This window comes from Chlorocebus sabaeus, chromosome X, assembly GCF_047675955.1.
Source record: "Chlorocebus sabaeus isolate Y175 chromosome X, mChlSab1.0.hap1, whole genome shotgun sequence".
NCBI lineage: Eukaryota > Metazoa > Chordata > Mammalia > Primates > Cercopithecidae > Chlorocebus > Chlorocebus sabaeus.
The window spans coordinates 33,663,155-33,680,860 of record NC_132933.1 but is presented as its reverse complement, the minus strand read 5'-3'; the positions used below and the strand labels follow the sequence as shown (position 1 = coordinate 33,680,860).

At 41.5% G+C, this 17,706-nt stretch overlaps 1 protein-coding gene across 1 annotated transcript; it reads right to left on the bottom strand.

Annotated features, from left to right (window-relative positions):
• Positions 1-809: 809 nt before the first annotated feature.
• On the bottom strand, positions 810-17,640 carry NKAP (NFKB activating protein). Its single transcript, XM_008019441.3, has 9 exons — positions 17,108-17,640; positions 14,296-14,376; positions 12,151-12,221; positions 11,822-11,962; positions 10,018-10,081; positions 7,758-7,867; positions 7,585-7,660; positions 5,682-5,831; positions 810-1,154 (listed from the first exon to the last, which is right to left on the bottom strand). Exons 1-9 carry the CDS (start codon positions 17,491-17,493, stop codon positions 980-982), a joined length of 1,254 nt encoding a protein of 417 aa, XP_008017632.1. The 5' UTR covers positions 17,494-17,640; the 3' UTR covers positions 810-979.
• Positions 17,641-17,706: the final 66 nt, after the last annotated feature.

The following is a 17,706-nucleotide window of genomic DNA, read 5'->3' as shown; positions in this document are numbered from 1 at the left end:
AGTTGGGGTAGAGGTGGGGGGTGGGGCAGGCACCACATAAAAGCTAATAGTAGCACTGTCTCATGGTGTGAGATTGAAGTTTCTCATCTCACTAACACTTTTTTTCATGCCACCTCTTCCAATACAGTAGGATTTTAATCATAATTTGGATTTTTTTTTTTTTTTTTGAGACAGAGTTTCACCCTTCTTGCTCAGGCTGGAGTGCAATGGCACAATCTCGGCTCACAGCAACCTCCGCCTCCTGGATTCAAGCAATTCTCCTGCCTCAGCCTCCCAAGTAGCTGGGATTACAGGCGCCCACCACCATGCCCGGCTAAATTTTGTATTTTTTGGTAGGGACAGGGTTTCACCATGTTGGCCAGGCTGGTCTCGACTCCTGACCTCAGGTGATCCACCCACTTTGCCCTCCCAAAGTGCTGGGGTTACAGGCGTGAGCCACCGTGCCTGGCATGTTTTTTTTTTTTGAGACAGAGTCTTGCTCTGTTGCCCAGGCTGGAGTGTAGTGGCACAATCTCGGCTCACTGCAACCTCCACCTCCTAGGTTCAAGTGATTCTCCTGCCTCATCCTCTTGAGTAGCTGGGACTACAGGTGTGCGCCACCACTCCTGGCTGATTTTGTATTTTTAGTAGGGACAGGGTTTCACCATGTTGGCCAGGCTGGTCTCGAACTCCTGTCCTCAAGTGATCCCCCTGCCTTGGCCTCCCAAAGTGCTGGGATTACAGGCGTAAGCCACCATGCCCAGCCCATAATTTGAATTTTTAAACCAGAAAGTTATTATGGTCAATCCAAAATAACCCAAAGAACTTGCTGAAGTTATATCAATAAGTAGCTTTTTATTGAAGGACTGAAAGAATTAAATAGAAGGCACAGTAGCACTGTAAAGCTTTCTCAGAACATAATAATCTTTTTCTATGTATGTGTGGAACCCAGACTTTCTTTTTTGTTGTTAAAAATGTCTTCTGGACAATCAGAAAATCCTTATTTGTCATCCTTCCCTTTGGTCTTTCTGTAAACCATTTCCCGAAAACTGGCCAGAATCTTGTTCTCTCTCTTTCGTCTCTCTTCTTGGTTAAAGGATGCAAGGGCTCTCTTCTCATCAGCACTATAGATCTGGTTCTCTTTTCGCAGTCGCACAGCCTCCATTCGGCGATGCCTGGAGAGAATTTTAGTTTTGGCTTAATTTCTCAGTAATTATTTTCATAATACATCCTCATTAATCCTTTCTTACCCAGAGTGGTCTATTTAACAGCTGACAAATAAAAACTGCTTTTGAAATGGGTTAAATTTCCAAAAGATAATTTATTAATATTTTAGCTGCCTGACACGTCCTTTTTTTTTTGTTTTGTTTTGTTTTGAGACGGAGTCCTGCTCTGTCGCCCAGGCTGGAGTGCAGTGGTGCAATCTCGGCTCACTGCAACTTCCACCTCCCTGGCTCAAGCAATTCCCCTATCTCAGCCTCCTGAGTAGCTGGGATTACAGGTCCAGCTAATTTTTGTATTTTTAGTAGAGACGGAGTTTCACCATGTTGGCTAGGATGATCTCAAACTCCTGAACTCAAGTAATCCACCTGTGTCAGCCTCCCAAAGTGCTGAGATTACAGGTGTGAGCCACCGTGCCTGGCCCTGATATGTCTTTGATTCATTTCCACTATTCAAATAATGATCTCTGATATCCTGTCAACATAGTACATGTTATCCTTTTTTTTTTTTTCTCTTTTTTGAGATGTAGTCTGGCTCTGTCACCCAGGCTGGAGTGCAGTGGCGCAATCTTGGCTCACTGCGACCTCTGCCTCCCAGGCTCAAGTGATTCCCCTGCCTCAGCCTCCCGAGTAGCCAGGACTACAGGTGTGTACCACCACGCCCGACTAATTTTTCTATTTTTAGTAGAGATGGGGTTTCGCCATGTTGGCCAGGCTGGTTTCGAACTCCTGACCTCAGGTGATCCATCCGCCTCGGCTCCCAAAGTGCTGGGATTACAGATGTGAGCCACCGTGCCCGGCCACTATCATTAATTTCAAATAGTAAGGGTATACGTCTAATTTGTTTCCAGTAAAACACCCAGAAATGGGCAAATTATTAAACTTCCTAGGTGATATATCCATTTGCCTTTGTGGAATTGATAGCAGGACAGATAAAACATTTAACTAGTCATTAATCAGATGGAACTTCCTTCAAGGTTCTACTTTACCATACAACCAAAAGAACCAGGTCTAGGCTGGGCACGGTGGCTCACGCCTGTAATCCCAGCACTTTGGGAGGCTGAGGCGGGCAGATCACTTGAGGTCAGGAGTTCAAGACCAGCCTGGCCAACGTGGGGAAACCTCGTTTCTACTAAAAATACAAAAATTAGTTGGGTGTGGTGGCAGGTGCCTGTAATCCCAGCTACCCGGGAGGCTGAGGCAGGAGAATCGTTTGAACCCAGGAGGCGGAGGTTGCAGTGAGCTGAGATCGCGCCACTGCACTCCAGCCTGGGGGACAAGAGTGAAACTAGGTCAAAAAAAAAAAAAAAAAAAAGAACCAAGTCTAAATCTATAATTGAAGAGCAGTTTTTGTCAGTGGATTTAACTTCTGAGTCTCCCTCCGTCACTCAGGCTGGAGTGCAGTGGCACAATCTCGGCTTATTGACACCTTTGCCTCCCAGGTTCAACCGATTCTCCTGCCTCAGCCTCCTGAGTAGCTGGGATTACAGGCACCTGCTACCACGTCCGGCTCCTTTTTATATTTTTAGTAGAGACAGGGTTTCACCATGTTGGCCAGGTTGGTCTTGAACTCCTGGCCTCAAGTGAATCATCTGCCTCGGCCTCCCAAAGTGCTGGGATTACAGGTGTGAGCCACCATGCCTGGCTGCTGCACTGCTTTTTATATTTGGTGATACAAGGTCCTACTTTCATCTTTTTTCATATGAATAACCATTTCTTTCCTATTTCATGTACTGAATGGTTCTTTCTTTCCCCATTGATCCGACATGCTATCTCTTTCATACACTGAAGTTCCAAACATGTATCTTTGGGCTCTGAATTTTATTTTTATTTTTATTTTTTGAGATAGTGTTTTGCTCTTGTTGCCCAGGCTGGAGTACAATGGCGAGGTGTCAGCTCACTACAACCTCTGCCTCATGGGCTCAAGTCATTCTCCTGCCTCAGCCTCCCAAGTAGCTGGGACTACAGGAACCCGCCACCACACCCAGCTAATTTTTGTATTTTTAGTAGAGACGAGGTTTCACCAAGTTGGCCAGGCTGGTCTTGAAATCCTGACCTCAGGTGATCCACCCGCCGCAGCTTGCCAAAGTGCTGGGATTACAGGCGTGAGCCACTGCGCCCAGCCTGAATTTTATTCCATTGAACAATTCAGTTGTTCTCCCATGCTTTCTGAAGTGCTGTGAGCTTCATAATAAATCCTCCTATCTTGTAGGGGAAATCTTACCTTCCTGCTCTTCTTTTTCAGGAGTGATTTGGCTATTCTTGTCCTTTTAGTCTAACATATAAATTTTAGAACTGGCTTATTAAGTTTCATGAAAAACTGTGTTGTGATTTTGATTGGGACTGTATTCAATATAAAGATCAATTTGGGAAGAACTGACAACTTTACAATATTGATTTCCTATCCATGAACCTGGTATCTCTCGTTATTTAAGTTTTCTTTAATCTTACCTTCTTGCTCTTCTTCTTCAGAAGTGACCTGGCTATTCTTGTCCTTTTAGTGTAATATATACATTTTAGAACCAGCTGAATAAGTCTCATGGAAAACTATGTTGTGATTTTGATTGGAACTGTTGAATACACAGATTCTTAAAGTCTTACATTTTTCTCCATAGAACCTGGGGCATCTTTTGTTAAGATTTATTCTTAAGTCCTTCATATTCTGACACTGTTATAAACTTTCTAGGTTTCTGCTGTTGGTAAATAGAAATGAAATTCATTTTTATTGGAACTGTATTGAATATACAATCTCTTAATAATGTTTTATAGTTTTCCTCACAGAGTGTTGGGCATCTTTTGTTAAGATTTATTCTGAAGTCCTTCATATTCTCTGATACTATTACAAATGTTGTTTTCTTCTTATTTAGTTACATTTTCTAGTTATCTGTTGCTGGTAAATAGAAATGCAATGGATTTTTGTGTATTAACCTTATATCCAACCATTTGTTAAAACACTCCTCTTATTTATAATTTATCTGGAAATTCTTTGGGATTTTCTATGTAAACAATCAAATCATTCACAATGTCATTCACAAAAAAATGACATTTTATTTTTTGAGATGGAGTTTCACTCTTGTCACCCAGGCTGGAGTGCAATGGCATGATCTTGGCTCACTGCAACCGCCTCCTGGATTCAAGTGATTCTCCTGCCTCAGCCTCCTGAGTAGCTGGGACTACAGGCGTCCGCCACCATGCCTAGCTAATTTTTGTATTTTTGGTAAAGACGGGGTTTCACCATGTTGGCCAGGCTGGTCTTGAATTCCTGACCTCAGGTGATCCACCCGACTATGCCTCCCAAAGTGCTGGGATTACAGGTGTGAGCCACCGCATCTGGATAAAAAATGACATTGTTATATTGTCCTTTCCAATCCTTATTATATTATTATTATTATTATTGTTTTTTCAGGCCGAGTCTTGCTCTCCAAGCTGGCATGCAGTGGTGTGATCTTGGTTCATTGCCTTCTGGGTTCAAGCGATTCTCCTGCTTCAGCCTCCTGAGCAGCTGGGATTACAGCTGCGTACCACCACGTCTGGCTAATTTTTGTGTTTTTAGTAGAGATGGGTTTCACCATGTTGCCCAGGCTAGTCTTGAACTCCTGGGCTCAAGTGATCTGCCTGCCTTGGCCTCCCAAAGTGCTGGGATTACAGGCATGAGCCACTGTGCCCGGCCTTCCTTTCCAATCCTTGTGTCTCTAATTTCTCCTTCTTGCCTTACTGCATGGGTCCTCCAATGTAATAATTCAAATATTGGTCCTCAGAATTACAAGATTCTGGAGGTGCTTCAGGGTTTCTGCAAATATTTGCCTTCAATATCATTTAAAAATAGTTATCTACTTTAAAAAGTTTATCAAGTTTTAAAGAATCCAAAATTCAATTTGATCTAAATACTCCTGCCCTATTAGCTCATTCTCCTGGTTCTTCCTGGAACTTTTCCCTTTCCTAATTTTATATTTGTTTCCCCATGCTGAATCCAGTGTCTTTTTAAAATTTATATATTTATTCATTTATTTATTAGCCAGGACATGTTCTCAGCTGACCAATGTCTTTTATCATCTTTTTCTGTTATTCAGTCTCAGAAATCTGGGCCCATAAAGAACTGGAGACAAACTTGTAACCAGGAAACACTGTCTTGCGAAAATATTTCCCTAACTGCCACATTCCTCACGGGACAGTGATAAATAGCTGAATTTAACTATATCCTCCAGTGGATAAAATATCTGTACCCAAATACCAACTAGGAAAGGACATTAGAAAGACTGATTCTTTGAAGTCAGAGATATAGCTGAGTTTGAGGCTGAGTTGCATATATACTTGGAATTGCAGAAAACCATGTTATACTAACAAAACTAATATCAAACCAATATTTATACTCTACTTTTAATAAGAAAGAGTCACTTAATGAGAATCAATTACGAAAATATAATTCTGGTAGTAAAAAAGAAGATCTAGTCATGGAAACTGAGCTTAATGCTAATAACATACCTGCTACCACTCATTACATAACCTGAGCATTCGAATGATGCAATTTCTTCACTTGTCAAGCCAATTTCACCTCTTCGTGGGATACGTTTTCCAGCTTTTACATATTCAGCCATAGCTGCGCCTTCACCAGGTAACAGAGCATGGCCATAGCTACAAAGTAATTCAGAATTCAGAAAACGTCCATTAAATCATCTTAATATTAAAAACTCATAATCTAAAGAGAGCACCAAAAAACCCCACATTTTCTCTCAGACAAGAGTAGGAGTAACAATGCTGAGCAGTAGTGTGCTAGGAAGCTCAATGTGAATTGCTTTATCCTAATTAGTGTATTAAATATTGCATTGCACTATGACCTATACAACTAACCCAGAAATGCAGAAATATTTTGAAAAAAAGAACTGATGTGAGTATAGATTCACAGTTTACAATTATGGATTAATTTATCCCTACAGGTATTGTCATTACTGGTTCTGGCTCCAGCTGATTCCCTTTCCCTTTTTCCCTTAAAAAATCCAAAGTATGCCAGGCACAGTGTCTCATGCCTATAATCCGAGCACTTTGGGAGGCCGAGGCGGGCGGATCACCTGAGGTCAGGAGCTCGAGACCAGCCTGGCCAACATGGCGAAACCCCGTCTCTACTAAAAATACAAAATTAGCCGGGCATGGTGGTGCATGCTTGTAGTCCCAGCTACTCAGGAGGCTGAGGCAGGAGAATCATTTGAACCCGGGAGGTGGAGGTTGCAGTGAGCCGAGATCGTGTCACTGCACTCCAGCCTGGGTGACAGAGCGAGACTTTGTCTCAAAAAAAAAAAAAAAAAAATCCAAAGTAGGCTGAGTGTAGTGACTGATGCCTGTAATCTCAGCATTTTGGGAGGCTGAAGCGGGCAGATCACTTGAGGTCAGGAGTTCGAGACTATCCTGGCCAACATGGTGAAACCCCATCTCTACTAAAAATACAAAAATTAGCCCGGGCGTGGTGGCAGGCGCCTGTAACCCTGGCTACTTGGGAGGCTGAGGCAGGAGAATCACTTGAATCTGGGAGGCGGAGGTTGCAGTGAGCCAAGATCATGCCACTGCACTCCAGTCTGGGCGACAGAGTGAAACTCAATCACGCCACTGTGCTTCAGCCTGGGAGACAGAGTGAGACTCCATCTCAAAAAAACAAAACAAAACAAACAAACAAAAAATTCTAGGCCAGGTGTGGTGGCTCACGCCTGTAATCCCAGCACTTTGGGAGGCTGAGGCAGGTGGATCATGAGGTCAGGAATTTGAAACCAGCCTGACCAACATGGTAAAACCTCGTCTCTACTGAAAATACAAAAAAATTAGCTGGGTGTGGTGGCGCATGCCTGTAATCCCCGTTGCTCAGGAGGCTGAGGCAGGAGAATCGCTTGAACCTGGGAGGCAGGGGTTACAGCGAGCCAAGATCATGCCACTAAACTCCAGCCTGGGTGACAGAGCGAGACTCTGTCTCAAAAAAAGAAAAAAAAAAATTCTGCTGGTAAAAAAAAAATAAGAAAAAAAGGAATAAAAAATTCTGTGAGGATCAAAGAGAAATACAAATCACACCTACTTGTGGAGGGGAAGTATTGGGAATCAGCATATCCATCTCCTTTTGAAAAGTGCTTCGAAGGATAGTAAGGATTTTAACAGGAAGAAACTGGGGATAAGGAAGAGAACAAAGGGCAGGGAAAAGAAGGGAAGGCATACTGGATGAAGAAATAAGCTGAACACTGCATAAAAGTTGCAAAGTACACATTAAGCACAGGGAATATTTAGTAGTCAAGCTCAGCCAGAACCCGAAGTAGATATAAGGGAACAGAGTCAGATAAGCTTGGCAAGGTAAGTTAGAACCAGACTTTTTGGAAGGTACTTTAGATATTATAAACACACTGCTACTTACTTCAAAGGTTTATCATCTTGAGAGGTAAGTGTTTTTGGAGCCTCTGGGCCAATTAAATCTGAGGGTTCTTCAGCCTCTGCATGAAAGATATTAAGAAACACATTCACATTCTGACTAATTGGTTACTTTAATGTTTCATCTGTTCTGAGTTAAAGTCTATCAGAAGAACCTACTTGTTCGATCCTTCCAGGGATTTTCCAGAAACTCTTCTTGGGATTCTTTAGAGCTTGAATCACTGGACTCTTTTCTGCTCTTCTTAGACCTCTTTTTCTTATATTTCTTCCTATAGGGATTATAATTTGATGCAAATTCACTTAATCTTCCTATGTTAGAGGGCATCTTTTTCTTTTTCTTTCTAAATTTTGAACTGGTAACTATATATCTTAATTTTTCAAGGCAAAGAAAGGTGACAATAAAATGATCCGAGTTCCCAGAGTATTCAAATTTGCAAGATAATTTTACTTAAAAAAATCTGCTTCTAACTTATCCTTGGAAACATAGCAAGACCTCGTCTCTATAAAAAAAAAAAAAAAGTAGCTGGGTGTGATGGCACACACACCTGTAGTCTAAGCTATTCAGGAGGCTGAGGAGGGAGGATCACTTGAGCCCAGGAGTTCAAGGCTGCAATGAGCTATGATTAGCCACTGCATTCCAGCCTGGGCAACAGAGCGAGACACTGTCTCTAAACAATTTTTTAAAAAACTATTCTTATTTAACCAAATCATCTTTTGCTATAAAAATGATCACTAAAGGAGGCTGGGTGTAGTGTTTCACCCCTGTAATCCCAGCACATTGGGAGGCTGAGGCGGGTAGGTCACTTGAGCCCAGGGGTTAGAAACTAGCCCTGGGCAACATGACAAAACTGTGTCCCTACAAAAAATATAAAAATTAGCCAGGTGTGGTGGCACACGTCTGTAGTCCCAGGTATGGGGAAGGTGGGGTCAGAGGTGGGAGGATGGCTTGATCCTGGAAGGTTGAGGTTATAGTGAGCTGTGATCGTGCCACTGCACTCCAGCCTGGGTGACAGGGTGAGACACGGTCTCAAAAAAAAAAAAAAAAAAATTCACTAAAGGGAATAATGAAATACAGTTCTGATGTTGTAGAAAGACAACAGAAATAAAACAGCCTAAAAAGTTCCAACAATTTGAACATTATGAACAATTTTATGTGTAATGGATTAAAATATCAAATATGTTTAAATCCTTGGGTTCATAAAACTTTTAAAAAATTCAATTCATTATTTGAAAAGTAATAAAACAAAAACAATCAAGCAATTATCCTGCTCTTACTATATAACTGTATTTCAGGGTATCTAAATAGTTGATGAGGGTAAGTTTCTCTTAAAGAATTATTCGCCTAATAAACGAAGGATAAAGCTAGGATTACTATCATCATTTTACAACCCCTAATGAAATAATTGATCGAGATAATGACCATCAATGGTTGTTAATATGATAAAAAGAGACAACCAGACATTATTTGCCTACTGACAGTACACAGCACCACCTATGAAGTATTCTTGCCCCAAACTCAAATCTGAACCTTGTCAGGCCTCTAGACCTATCAATCTATTAGAAATACAGAGGACAGAACATGCCAAAAAAACCATAAGAATACAGTCATTGCAATTTAGGGACATTATTTGGATCCTGATTGGAATAAACTACAGAAAAAACGGCTGAGAATTGAGGAATTATTATTAAATGTTTTAGGCACAATAGTAGCATTCTGGTTATGGGTTTTTTTTTTTTTTTTTAATATAGAGACAGGGTCTAGCTATGTTGCCCAGGCTGGTATTGAATTCCTGGGCTCAAGCGATCCTCCTGCCTGGCCTCCCAAAGTGCAGGGATTACAGATATGTGCCACTGTGTCTGGCCAGTTTTTTGCTTTGTTTTGTTTTGTTTTGTTTTAAAGAATGCCTATCTTTTAGAGAAAGGTACTGAATTGCTTATGGATGGAATGATATCTGAGATTGGTTCCAAAATAAATGATGGATGGCAGATACTGACCATGAGTTGATAATTATTTAGACTGCATGACAGGTGCAGGAGGCATCATTATACTATTTTATATAATTTTATATACATTTGAAATTTTCTGGCCGGGTGTGGTGGCTCACACCTGTAATCCCAGCACTTTGGGAGGCCAAAGTGGGAGGATCACTTGAGGTCAGGAGTTCAAAACCAGCCTGGCCAACATGGTGAAATCCCATCTCTACTGAAAACACAAAAACTAGCCAGGCATGGTGGTGGGTGCCTACAATCCCAGCTACTCGGGAGGTTGAAACATGAGAATCGCTTGAACCTGGGAGGCAGAGGTTGCAGTGAGCCGAGATCGAACCACTGCACTCCAGCCTGAGCAACAGAGTGAGACTCTGTCTCCAAAAAAAAAAAAAGAAAAGAAATTTTCCATAATAAAACTTAAAAAACTGACGATCTGTGTTTCTTCTTCTTTTCCTTTTTCTTGGCTTTCTTTGCTCTCCTTTTGTTATCTTCATCTGCAAATTAAAGCACATTACAATTAAGAAAAAATTTAACTCTAAAATTGTAGTACTTTTGAGTAGGTAACTACCCTACTGCTGTCCCATTTATTGTTACAAAGAAATTACCTCATTGAAACATTTATTGCTATTTGTCAGGAACTGTAGGAGGTACTGTGAACATAGAAATTAAAGTCACTAGGTATTTGGTGATATAGGGTATTATTATTAATTTTATTGTGTGAGATAGTATGGTGGCTAAGTAGGAAAATGCCTCTTTTTACGGGACACATACAGAAATATTTAGGGTGAAAGTGTGAGAATATTTGTAATTAACTTTGACTATCTCAGTGAAAAGCCCGTATTTGAAGCAAATATGTAAAAATACTAACAACTGCCAAATCTAGGTGATAAGTATATGGTATTAATTATACTATTCTCTTCGCTTTTCTGAATATTTAAATATTTTCATAATAAAAAGGGAAAGAAAACTATGTGTGTGTTGGAGGAGGGGAGAGAGAATACTTTCCTGGAGCTCAGTCTAATGGAGGAGACAGGTAAAGAGATCAATACAATCTGGAGTGATAGAAGGAAGCTTGGGGAACCTGGACACACAGAGGAGTCTCAAAATCAGACTGATTTGGGGAGGGTGACTGAGGAATGGTTGATAAGGAAAGGTGACTCTTAAAGTAGTTCTTTGATTACAAAAGTAATGCATGCCCATTGGTGCAATGAGTAAACCAAGCTGGATGGAGGGAGAGACTGGCATTGTAGGCAGAGGGCCTCTCTACCAAGTAACAATTAAGAGAAAGAACACGGAATACTGAGGAGACAGAAAGTAGTTTTCAGATTACAGAGGATGCTGCAAGACAGTGTAACAGGGTATACGTGATTAGAGAGAAGTGAGTCAGGGTCTGAACTTCACCCTGAAGGCTATGGAGTGCTATTGAAGGATTTTAAGTAGGTATTTCGTGATATAGGGTATTATTATTAATTTTATTGTATGAGATAGTGTTGTAGTTAAGTATAAAAAAATGCCTCTTTTTAAGGGATGCATACAGAAATATTTGAAAGTTCTGTCTTCCAGCATTGAGGAAGAGAAGTGACAGGGAGGGCCAGGAAACTTGGGCGATATCAGAGGACGGTGAATCTTTGTGTAATGTGTTAACCTCAGAGGAGGCACCTTCTGGTCAATCATCAGACAGGAGAGAGTAAAAAAAGAGACTTTTTGTGATGCACTACTGCAGATAGGGTGCCTTCCACAAATAGGCAGCCAGCATGAAGTAGGCACTTTATGGCATACCTTTTTGAAAACTGTACAGAGGTGCTCACTGGGCACGAGAATTAAACAAAAGAGCCCTTCCACTGGGCTGATGCAGCCCTGTAAGGCTTACTTTGGTACAGCCCAACCCCCTGACTCGGTCTGGTGCCATGTGCCTTGTAAAACTTTGCACAACCAATCCCAATACGGAGTCAGATTGCTTAGGTTTGAATCCAAACTGTGTGACCTTAGGGATAGTACTTGTAACCTGCTCTGTCTCCTTTTCTTCATCTATAAGATGTACCCTACAGTTATTGTATGGATTAAATGGCAATAATGAATATAAAGTGCTTATTGGGGTACCTGGCACAAGGTTAGCAAGTGTTCAAAAAATCTTCAGTATTATTATTGTTTCCAGGAACCTTCTTCTAAAATAAGTTTTAAGAAGTAAAACTAGTTTTGAAGCAAGGCTTACAGAATGCTGTTGGCTTTCTTACCACTGGAGTCTGTTTCAGAATCAGAGTCACTGTCACTATCTTCAGAATACTTCTTATGTTTTCTTTTCGATGATTTTTTCTTTCTCCTTTTCTTAGACCTTTCTTTTGAATGGCTAGACTTCTTCTTCTTCTTTTTTTCTTCTAAGAAAATACAAATAAAAAAGTTATATTCTAAAAAAGTATTTCTGAACATCAAAAGAAACAGACGATGGGCAATTTGAGTAAAAGCAAAGTCTAATGTTCAACTATTTACAAACTGATTTTTAAAAATTTCTCAATAAAATAGCTCTGTATTTAAAAAATATCTTTTTTTTTTTTTTTTTAAATACCTTCTGAAGTGGAAGCTGAAGTAGTGCTTTTCTTTGGCTCTTCATCCTCCACTGGTGTATGTTCATCAGAACTGAATTTAAATAAAATGGTTATAAGAATTAGGAAAGTGACGAGATATGGACCATGGAATGTAAAAATATGAACTCCAAATTTTTCAATAACAGCATTGATTGTCCAAGAACCATTAAAAGCAAGCATTGGAGATCCTAAGGCAGAACTTGGGAATCAAAAAAACCAAAACAACAACAAAGCAAGCACTGAATTACTTTCATAAACGTGCAGTTCAAGGGTCTACCATCTTTGTAAAAATAAAATAACTTATCATCTGCATAACACTTTAGAGTTTACAGAGTGCTATTTAAACAAAGCAGCATGGAGGATTTATATTTTCATAAGAAACTACAGGGAAAAAGTAGAGAAACAGGAACCATAGGAAAGATTAAAGAAACAGGATATAAGAAGGCTGAAGAAAGACTTTATAATTTTATTTTAATCATGTAAAAGACAAATGGTAAAGCAGTAACTGTTCTGTCTCCTCAGAACAAAAACCTAACAAACTACAGTCTAAAGAGATTTTGTTCTGTTGCAGAGAATTCTGAAAATGAGTATTATTTAAATTCTACAATAGTTTAGAAAAGGAGTTTCCACATCATATAGTATTTTCCTCTGAAGATTACACTTGGAGTAATTTAAATATCGTCTAGAAAATTATTTTGGCTAGGCGTGGTGGCCCCCGCCTGTAATCCCAGCACTTTGGGAAGCCGAGGTGGGCGGATCATGAGGTCTGGAGTTCAAGACCAGCCTGACCAACATGGTGAAACCCCATCTCTACTAAAAATACAAAAATCAGCCGGGCATGGTGGCGCACACCTGTAATCCCAGGTACTCGGGAAGCTGAGGCAGGAGGATCACTTGAACCTGGGAGGCGGAGGTTGTGGTGAGCTGAGCCGAGATCGCACCACTGCACTCCAGCCTGGGTGACAGAGTGAGACTGTGTCTCAAAAAAAAAAAAAAGAAAGAAAGAAAACTATTTTTAGGGTTCCTTCCAACTCTAATTCAATGCATTCAGGTTCAAGCATTTTCTTTTTTTTTTTCCCTCTTAAATAGAGATGGGGTCTCGTTATTTGCCCAGGCTGGTCTTGAACTCCTGGGCTCAAGGAATCCACCTGCCTTGGCCTTCCAAAGTGCCGTGATTACAGATGTGAGCCACTGCACCTAGCCTCTTCAAGAATTTCTAAAGGTATCTGTAAGAAAAAGTTTCAGATAATAATGCTTTATTATTCAGTCACAAATTACAGGTTTACCTGTCAAACACATTGTCTCAACTCAACCTAAAGTTCGCACAGAAATAGAGAGGGAAGAAGAAACATACGAGTAGCATCAAAGAGAAAAGAAATAAGCAAAAAGAAAAAGCATTAAGCCTGCAGACAGTATTGGATATAGGAATATTAACCAAACAAAACCATACTGGTATATTCATTTAAAAAAATCTCTTTGCAGGCCGGGTGCAGTGGCTCACGCCTGTAATCCCAGCACTTTGGGAGGCCGAGGCAAGCGGATCACGAGGTCACGAGTTCGAGACCAGCCTGGCCAACATGGCGAAACCACCGTCTCTACTAAAAATACAAAAATTAGCCGGGTGTGGTGGCAGGCGCTTGTAATCCCAGCTATTCAGGAGGCTGAGGCAGGAGAATCACTTGAACCCAGGAGGTAGAGGTTGCAGTGAGCTGAGACTGCACCATTTCACTCCAGTCTGGGCGACAGAGCAAGACTCCATTTCAAAAACACAAAAACAAAAACAAAAACAAAAAACTCTTTGTAATGCTAATATCTGGCATGCAATCTGCCACTGAGTTAGTTGAGAAAAAATAATTCAAAATAATGTGTATTTAACAATGAACCCTTCTATTAATAGAAAATTTATACTTTACGAATTATTTTAGATTATGCTAAAATCTACTAGCAACATGTTTTAATCTTTAGATATGTTCTATGTTTTTAAAACGTAAGGGGTAGATGAATATAAATCACAAGAAAGAAAAATGTGAGATATATTTAAAGTTCTTCACTTAAACATTTTGATAATAGAGTCAGGATTTAAACACATATTATAACATTTAAAAATATATTTTTTAACCACTTACTCTGGTTCAGGATTCTTTGGAGAAAGTCCCCATACTTCAGGAGCTCCCAGTTCTCCAATTCTCTCTCTCTCACTTAATCTCCTAGCAGATAAAGATATGTAAATTATAACTCAATGGCTGAGTTGTTTCCTAAATATATAATCAAATTCAATAGGAGTCTAGTTAAGCCTTTTTTCCCCTTATATTTTAAACATGAATAAAAACTTGGTTTAAATGTAAACTCATCACTTAAGTCTGATGTTCTGATGATACTATCAAATGGTACAGACTATAGAAATGATGGCCTGGGAGACTGTCAAGTGCATCCATTCTGCTGAATGCATGACAAGCTCTTAATTGCTCATTTCATCATCTGTAATATGTGACAGAAACAGTTTCACATTTGTAAGTAACTTCATTTGTTTACAGATTTATGAAAGGTGAAGAGAAGTCTCTTTTGATTTGGTCCAACCTTCAGTTTTCAGAAACCGAGGAATTAATGAAGAAAATAAAAATGATGCATTAGATGTAGAAAACAACTGAAGTTCTGAAAATGAAAGAAAAGTTTTTATTTTATTTTATTATTTATTTATTTTTTTAGACGGAGTCTTGCTCTGTTGCCCAGGCTGGAGTGCAGTGGCACGATCTTGGCTCACTGCAACCTCCACCTCCTGGGTTCAATTCAATCAGGTGATCCACCTCAGGTGCTGGGATTACAGGTGTGAGCCACCACACCCAGCCCGAAAGAAAAGTGTTTTATTTTTTGTAGAGATGAGGTCTTGTGGCTCGGCACAGTGGCACAGCCTATAATCCCAGCACTTTGGGAGGCTGAGGTGGGTAGATCGCTTGAGATTAGGATTTCAAGACACCCCTGGCCAACATGGTGAAACCCCGTCTCTACTAAAAATAGAAAAATTAGCCAGTTGTGGTGGTGCATGCCTGTAATCCCTGCTACTAGGGAGACTGAGGCAGGAGAATCGCTTAAACCCAGGAGGCGGAAGTTTCAGTGAGCCAAGATCGTGCCACTGCACTCTAACCTGGAAGACAGAGCGAGACTCCGTCTCAAAAAAAAAGAAAAAGAGGTCTTGCTTTGTTGCCCAGGTTGATCTTGAACTCCTGGCCTCAAGGTCACACAGCTATTAAGTGGCAAATAAGGGCTTCATACTCAGTCTGATTCTGGAGTTTGTCCTTTTCCTTTCTTTCTTCCTTTTCTTCTCTTCGGTTTTTTTTTTTTTTTTGCTTGTTTTTTTTTGTTTGTTTTTGAGACAGGATCTCCCTCTGTCACCAAAGCTGGAGTGCAGTGGTGAGATCATGGCTCACTGAAGCCTTGACCTCTCCAGCTAAAGTGATCCTCCCACTTCAGCATCCCTAGTACCTGATATTACAAGCACATGCCACCTTGCCCAGTTAATTTTTAAAACACTTTTTGTAGAGACAGGGTACCCTTTATTGCCCAGGCTGGTCTTGAACTCCTGGATTCAAGTGATCCTCATGCCTTGGCCTCCTAAAGTGTTGGGATTACAGGCATGAGCCTCTGTGCCCGGCCAAAAATGCATAGTTTTAAGGAGAAAGGAAAAGGCTCATAATTATTGTTGTGTAAGTCTTAATATCTTACGTTTATTGTTAAATTATGTGTCAGGCACTGTACTAAGTTATTTACGTGCACTTATATGTTTAAAAGATGAGAAACTTAGAAATATTACAGGAATTGAGAGGTAGGTTAAAGTTCCAACAGCTGGGAGATGTCTTGATCCTTTTTCTTTCGGCAGTGGGAGGTAATAAAGTATAGTGATGAAAAGGACAGGTTCAGCGGGGCATGTGGGGCATACCTGTAATCCCAGCACTTTGGGAGGCCAAAGTGGGAGGATCACTTGAGACCAGGAGTTCGATACCAGCCTGGGCAACATGGTGAAACCGTCTCTACCAAAAAATATAAAAATAAGCCGGGTGTGGTGGTGCACACCTATAGTGCCAGCTATGAGGGAGGCAGAGGTGGGAGGATCACTTGAGCCCAAGAAAGTGGAGGCTGCAGTGAGCCAAGACTGCACCACTGCACTCCAGCCTGGGCGACAGGGCTAGACCCTGCCTCTAAAACAAAACAAAACAATCCCCAAGCTATGCATTCTTCCACTCCAATACTCACTTTCATCAGAGATCGTCTCATTCTGGCGTCATTTTTCGACGTCAAGACTGAGACCACTTAACAAGACCTTCCTCAAGTTGGGGTCATCTATAGCTTATCAGATCACTTTTCCTACATGCATCTAATCGTCTTGTCTGAGGGGAAGGTTTATTTCCTCTCCAACTTAAACCCTTGATTTCATCCCTTCCTAATTCCCCACAAAACATTTCTACATACATATCCTGTTATCTCAGACCTGTGAGTTCCTTCATTCAACAAGCAATGGTTGAGCGCCTATAAAGTATTAGGCACTTGGAATTCTGTGATCAGAATTCTCCTTCGTTCACTGGCTCCTCCTTTCCATGAGCTCAGTCTAGTGGTGAATACAAATATATTCACGAATGATAATGACACCACCAGGTAAATGCTACAATTCTGGTAGGTATGAGGCTCTCGGCAATATTCGCTAACAAGACAGGAGGTAGAAGGGGGTAGCGGCAGACCAGGGCACTATATGAAGGGGCCTGAGGGTAAGGGAAAATGAAAAGGACGAATAAAGGGTTGTCGTGGGTGGATTAAAGAAAGGGATGAAAATGGGCGCAAGGCAAGCAGAGTGAGCGAAATGCGAATGGTCAGAAGCGGAATGAATGATAGATCGGACTCTAAAGGCACGTAGGCTCGTACAAGAGAAAGTGCGGCCGTCTCACTCACTTCTGCCGCAGGCTCTCCTCCCTCTCCTTGTCGAGGAGGCTAGGCCAAGGCTTGTCGCTCCCGTAGGGGCGCGAGTAGCTGCCATAATAGACTGACGAGGAGGCAGAAGCGAAGGGGATGCCCCGGGGTGCAGAGGGCCGCTCTCGAGAACGCGACCGGGAGCGTGAGCGGTAGGACTGGTTTCGGGAGCCTTGGCTGAGGCCACCCAACTGATGGCTGAGTCCATTCCGGTCCCCGGACCGAGAGCAAGAGTGCGAGCGAGAGCGGCGGCCCCGCGGGGAGCGGGCAGATTTGCTGGGCTTCGGACTCTTGGACGAACTGCGACGTCTTCCCCCCGAGCCCGAGGCCTCCCTATCCGGGGTGCGCGAGCCGGACACCGGAGCCATTGCTACTGGGGGTCCCCAGCAGCAGTGGGAGAAGGTGGCGCTCTCGCGAGCCTAGGAAGATAATCTGTTGCCTTGGTTCCCGGGACCTGCCGCTGCGGAACAGCCCAAATCTGAGGAAACCTTGGAAACAGTTCTGGGTACGTTTGCAAAACCCTTCCCCGGATCTAGGCGGTCGTCGCCGACAGGAAGCGATGTGTGTATCAATATAAATAA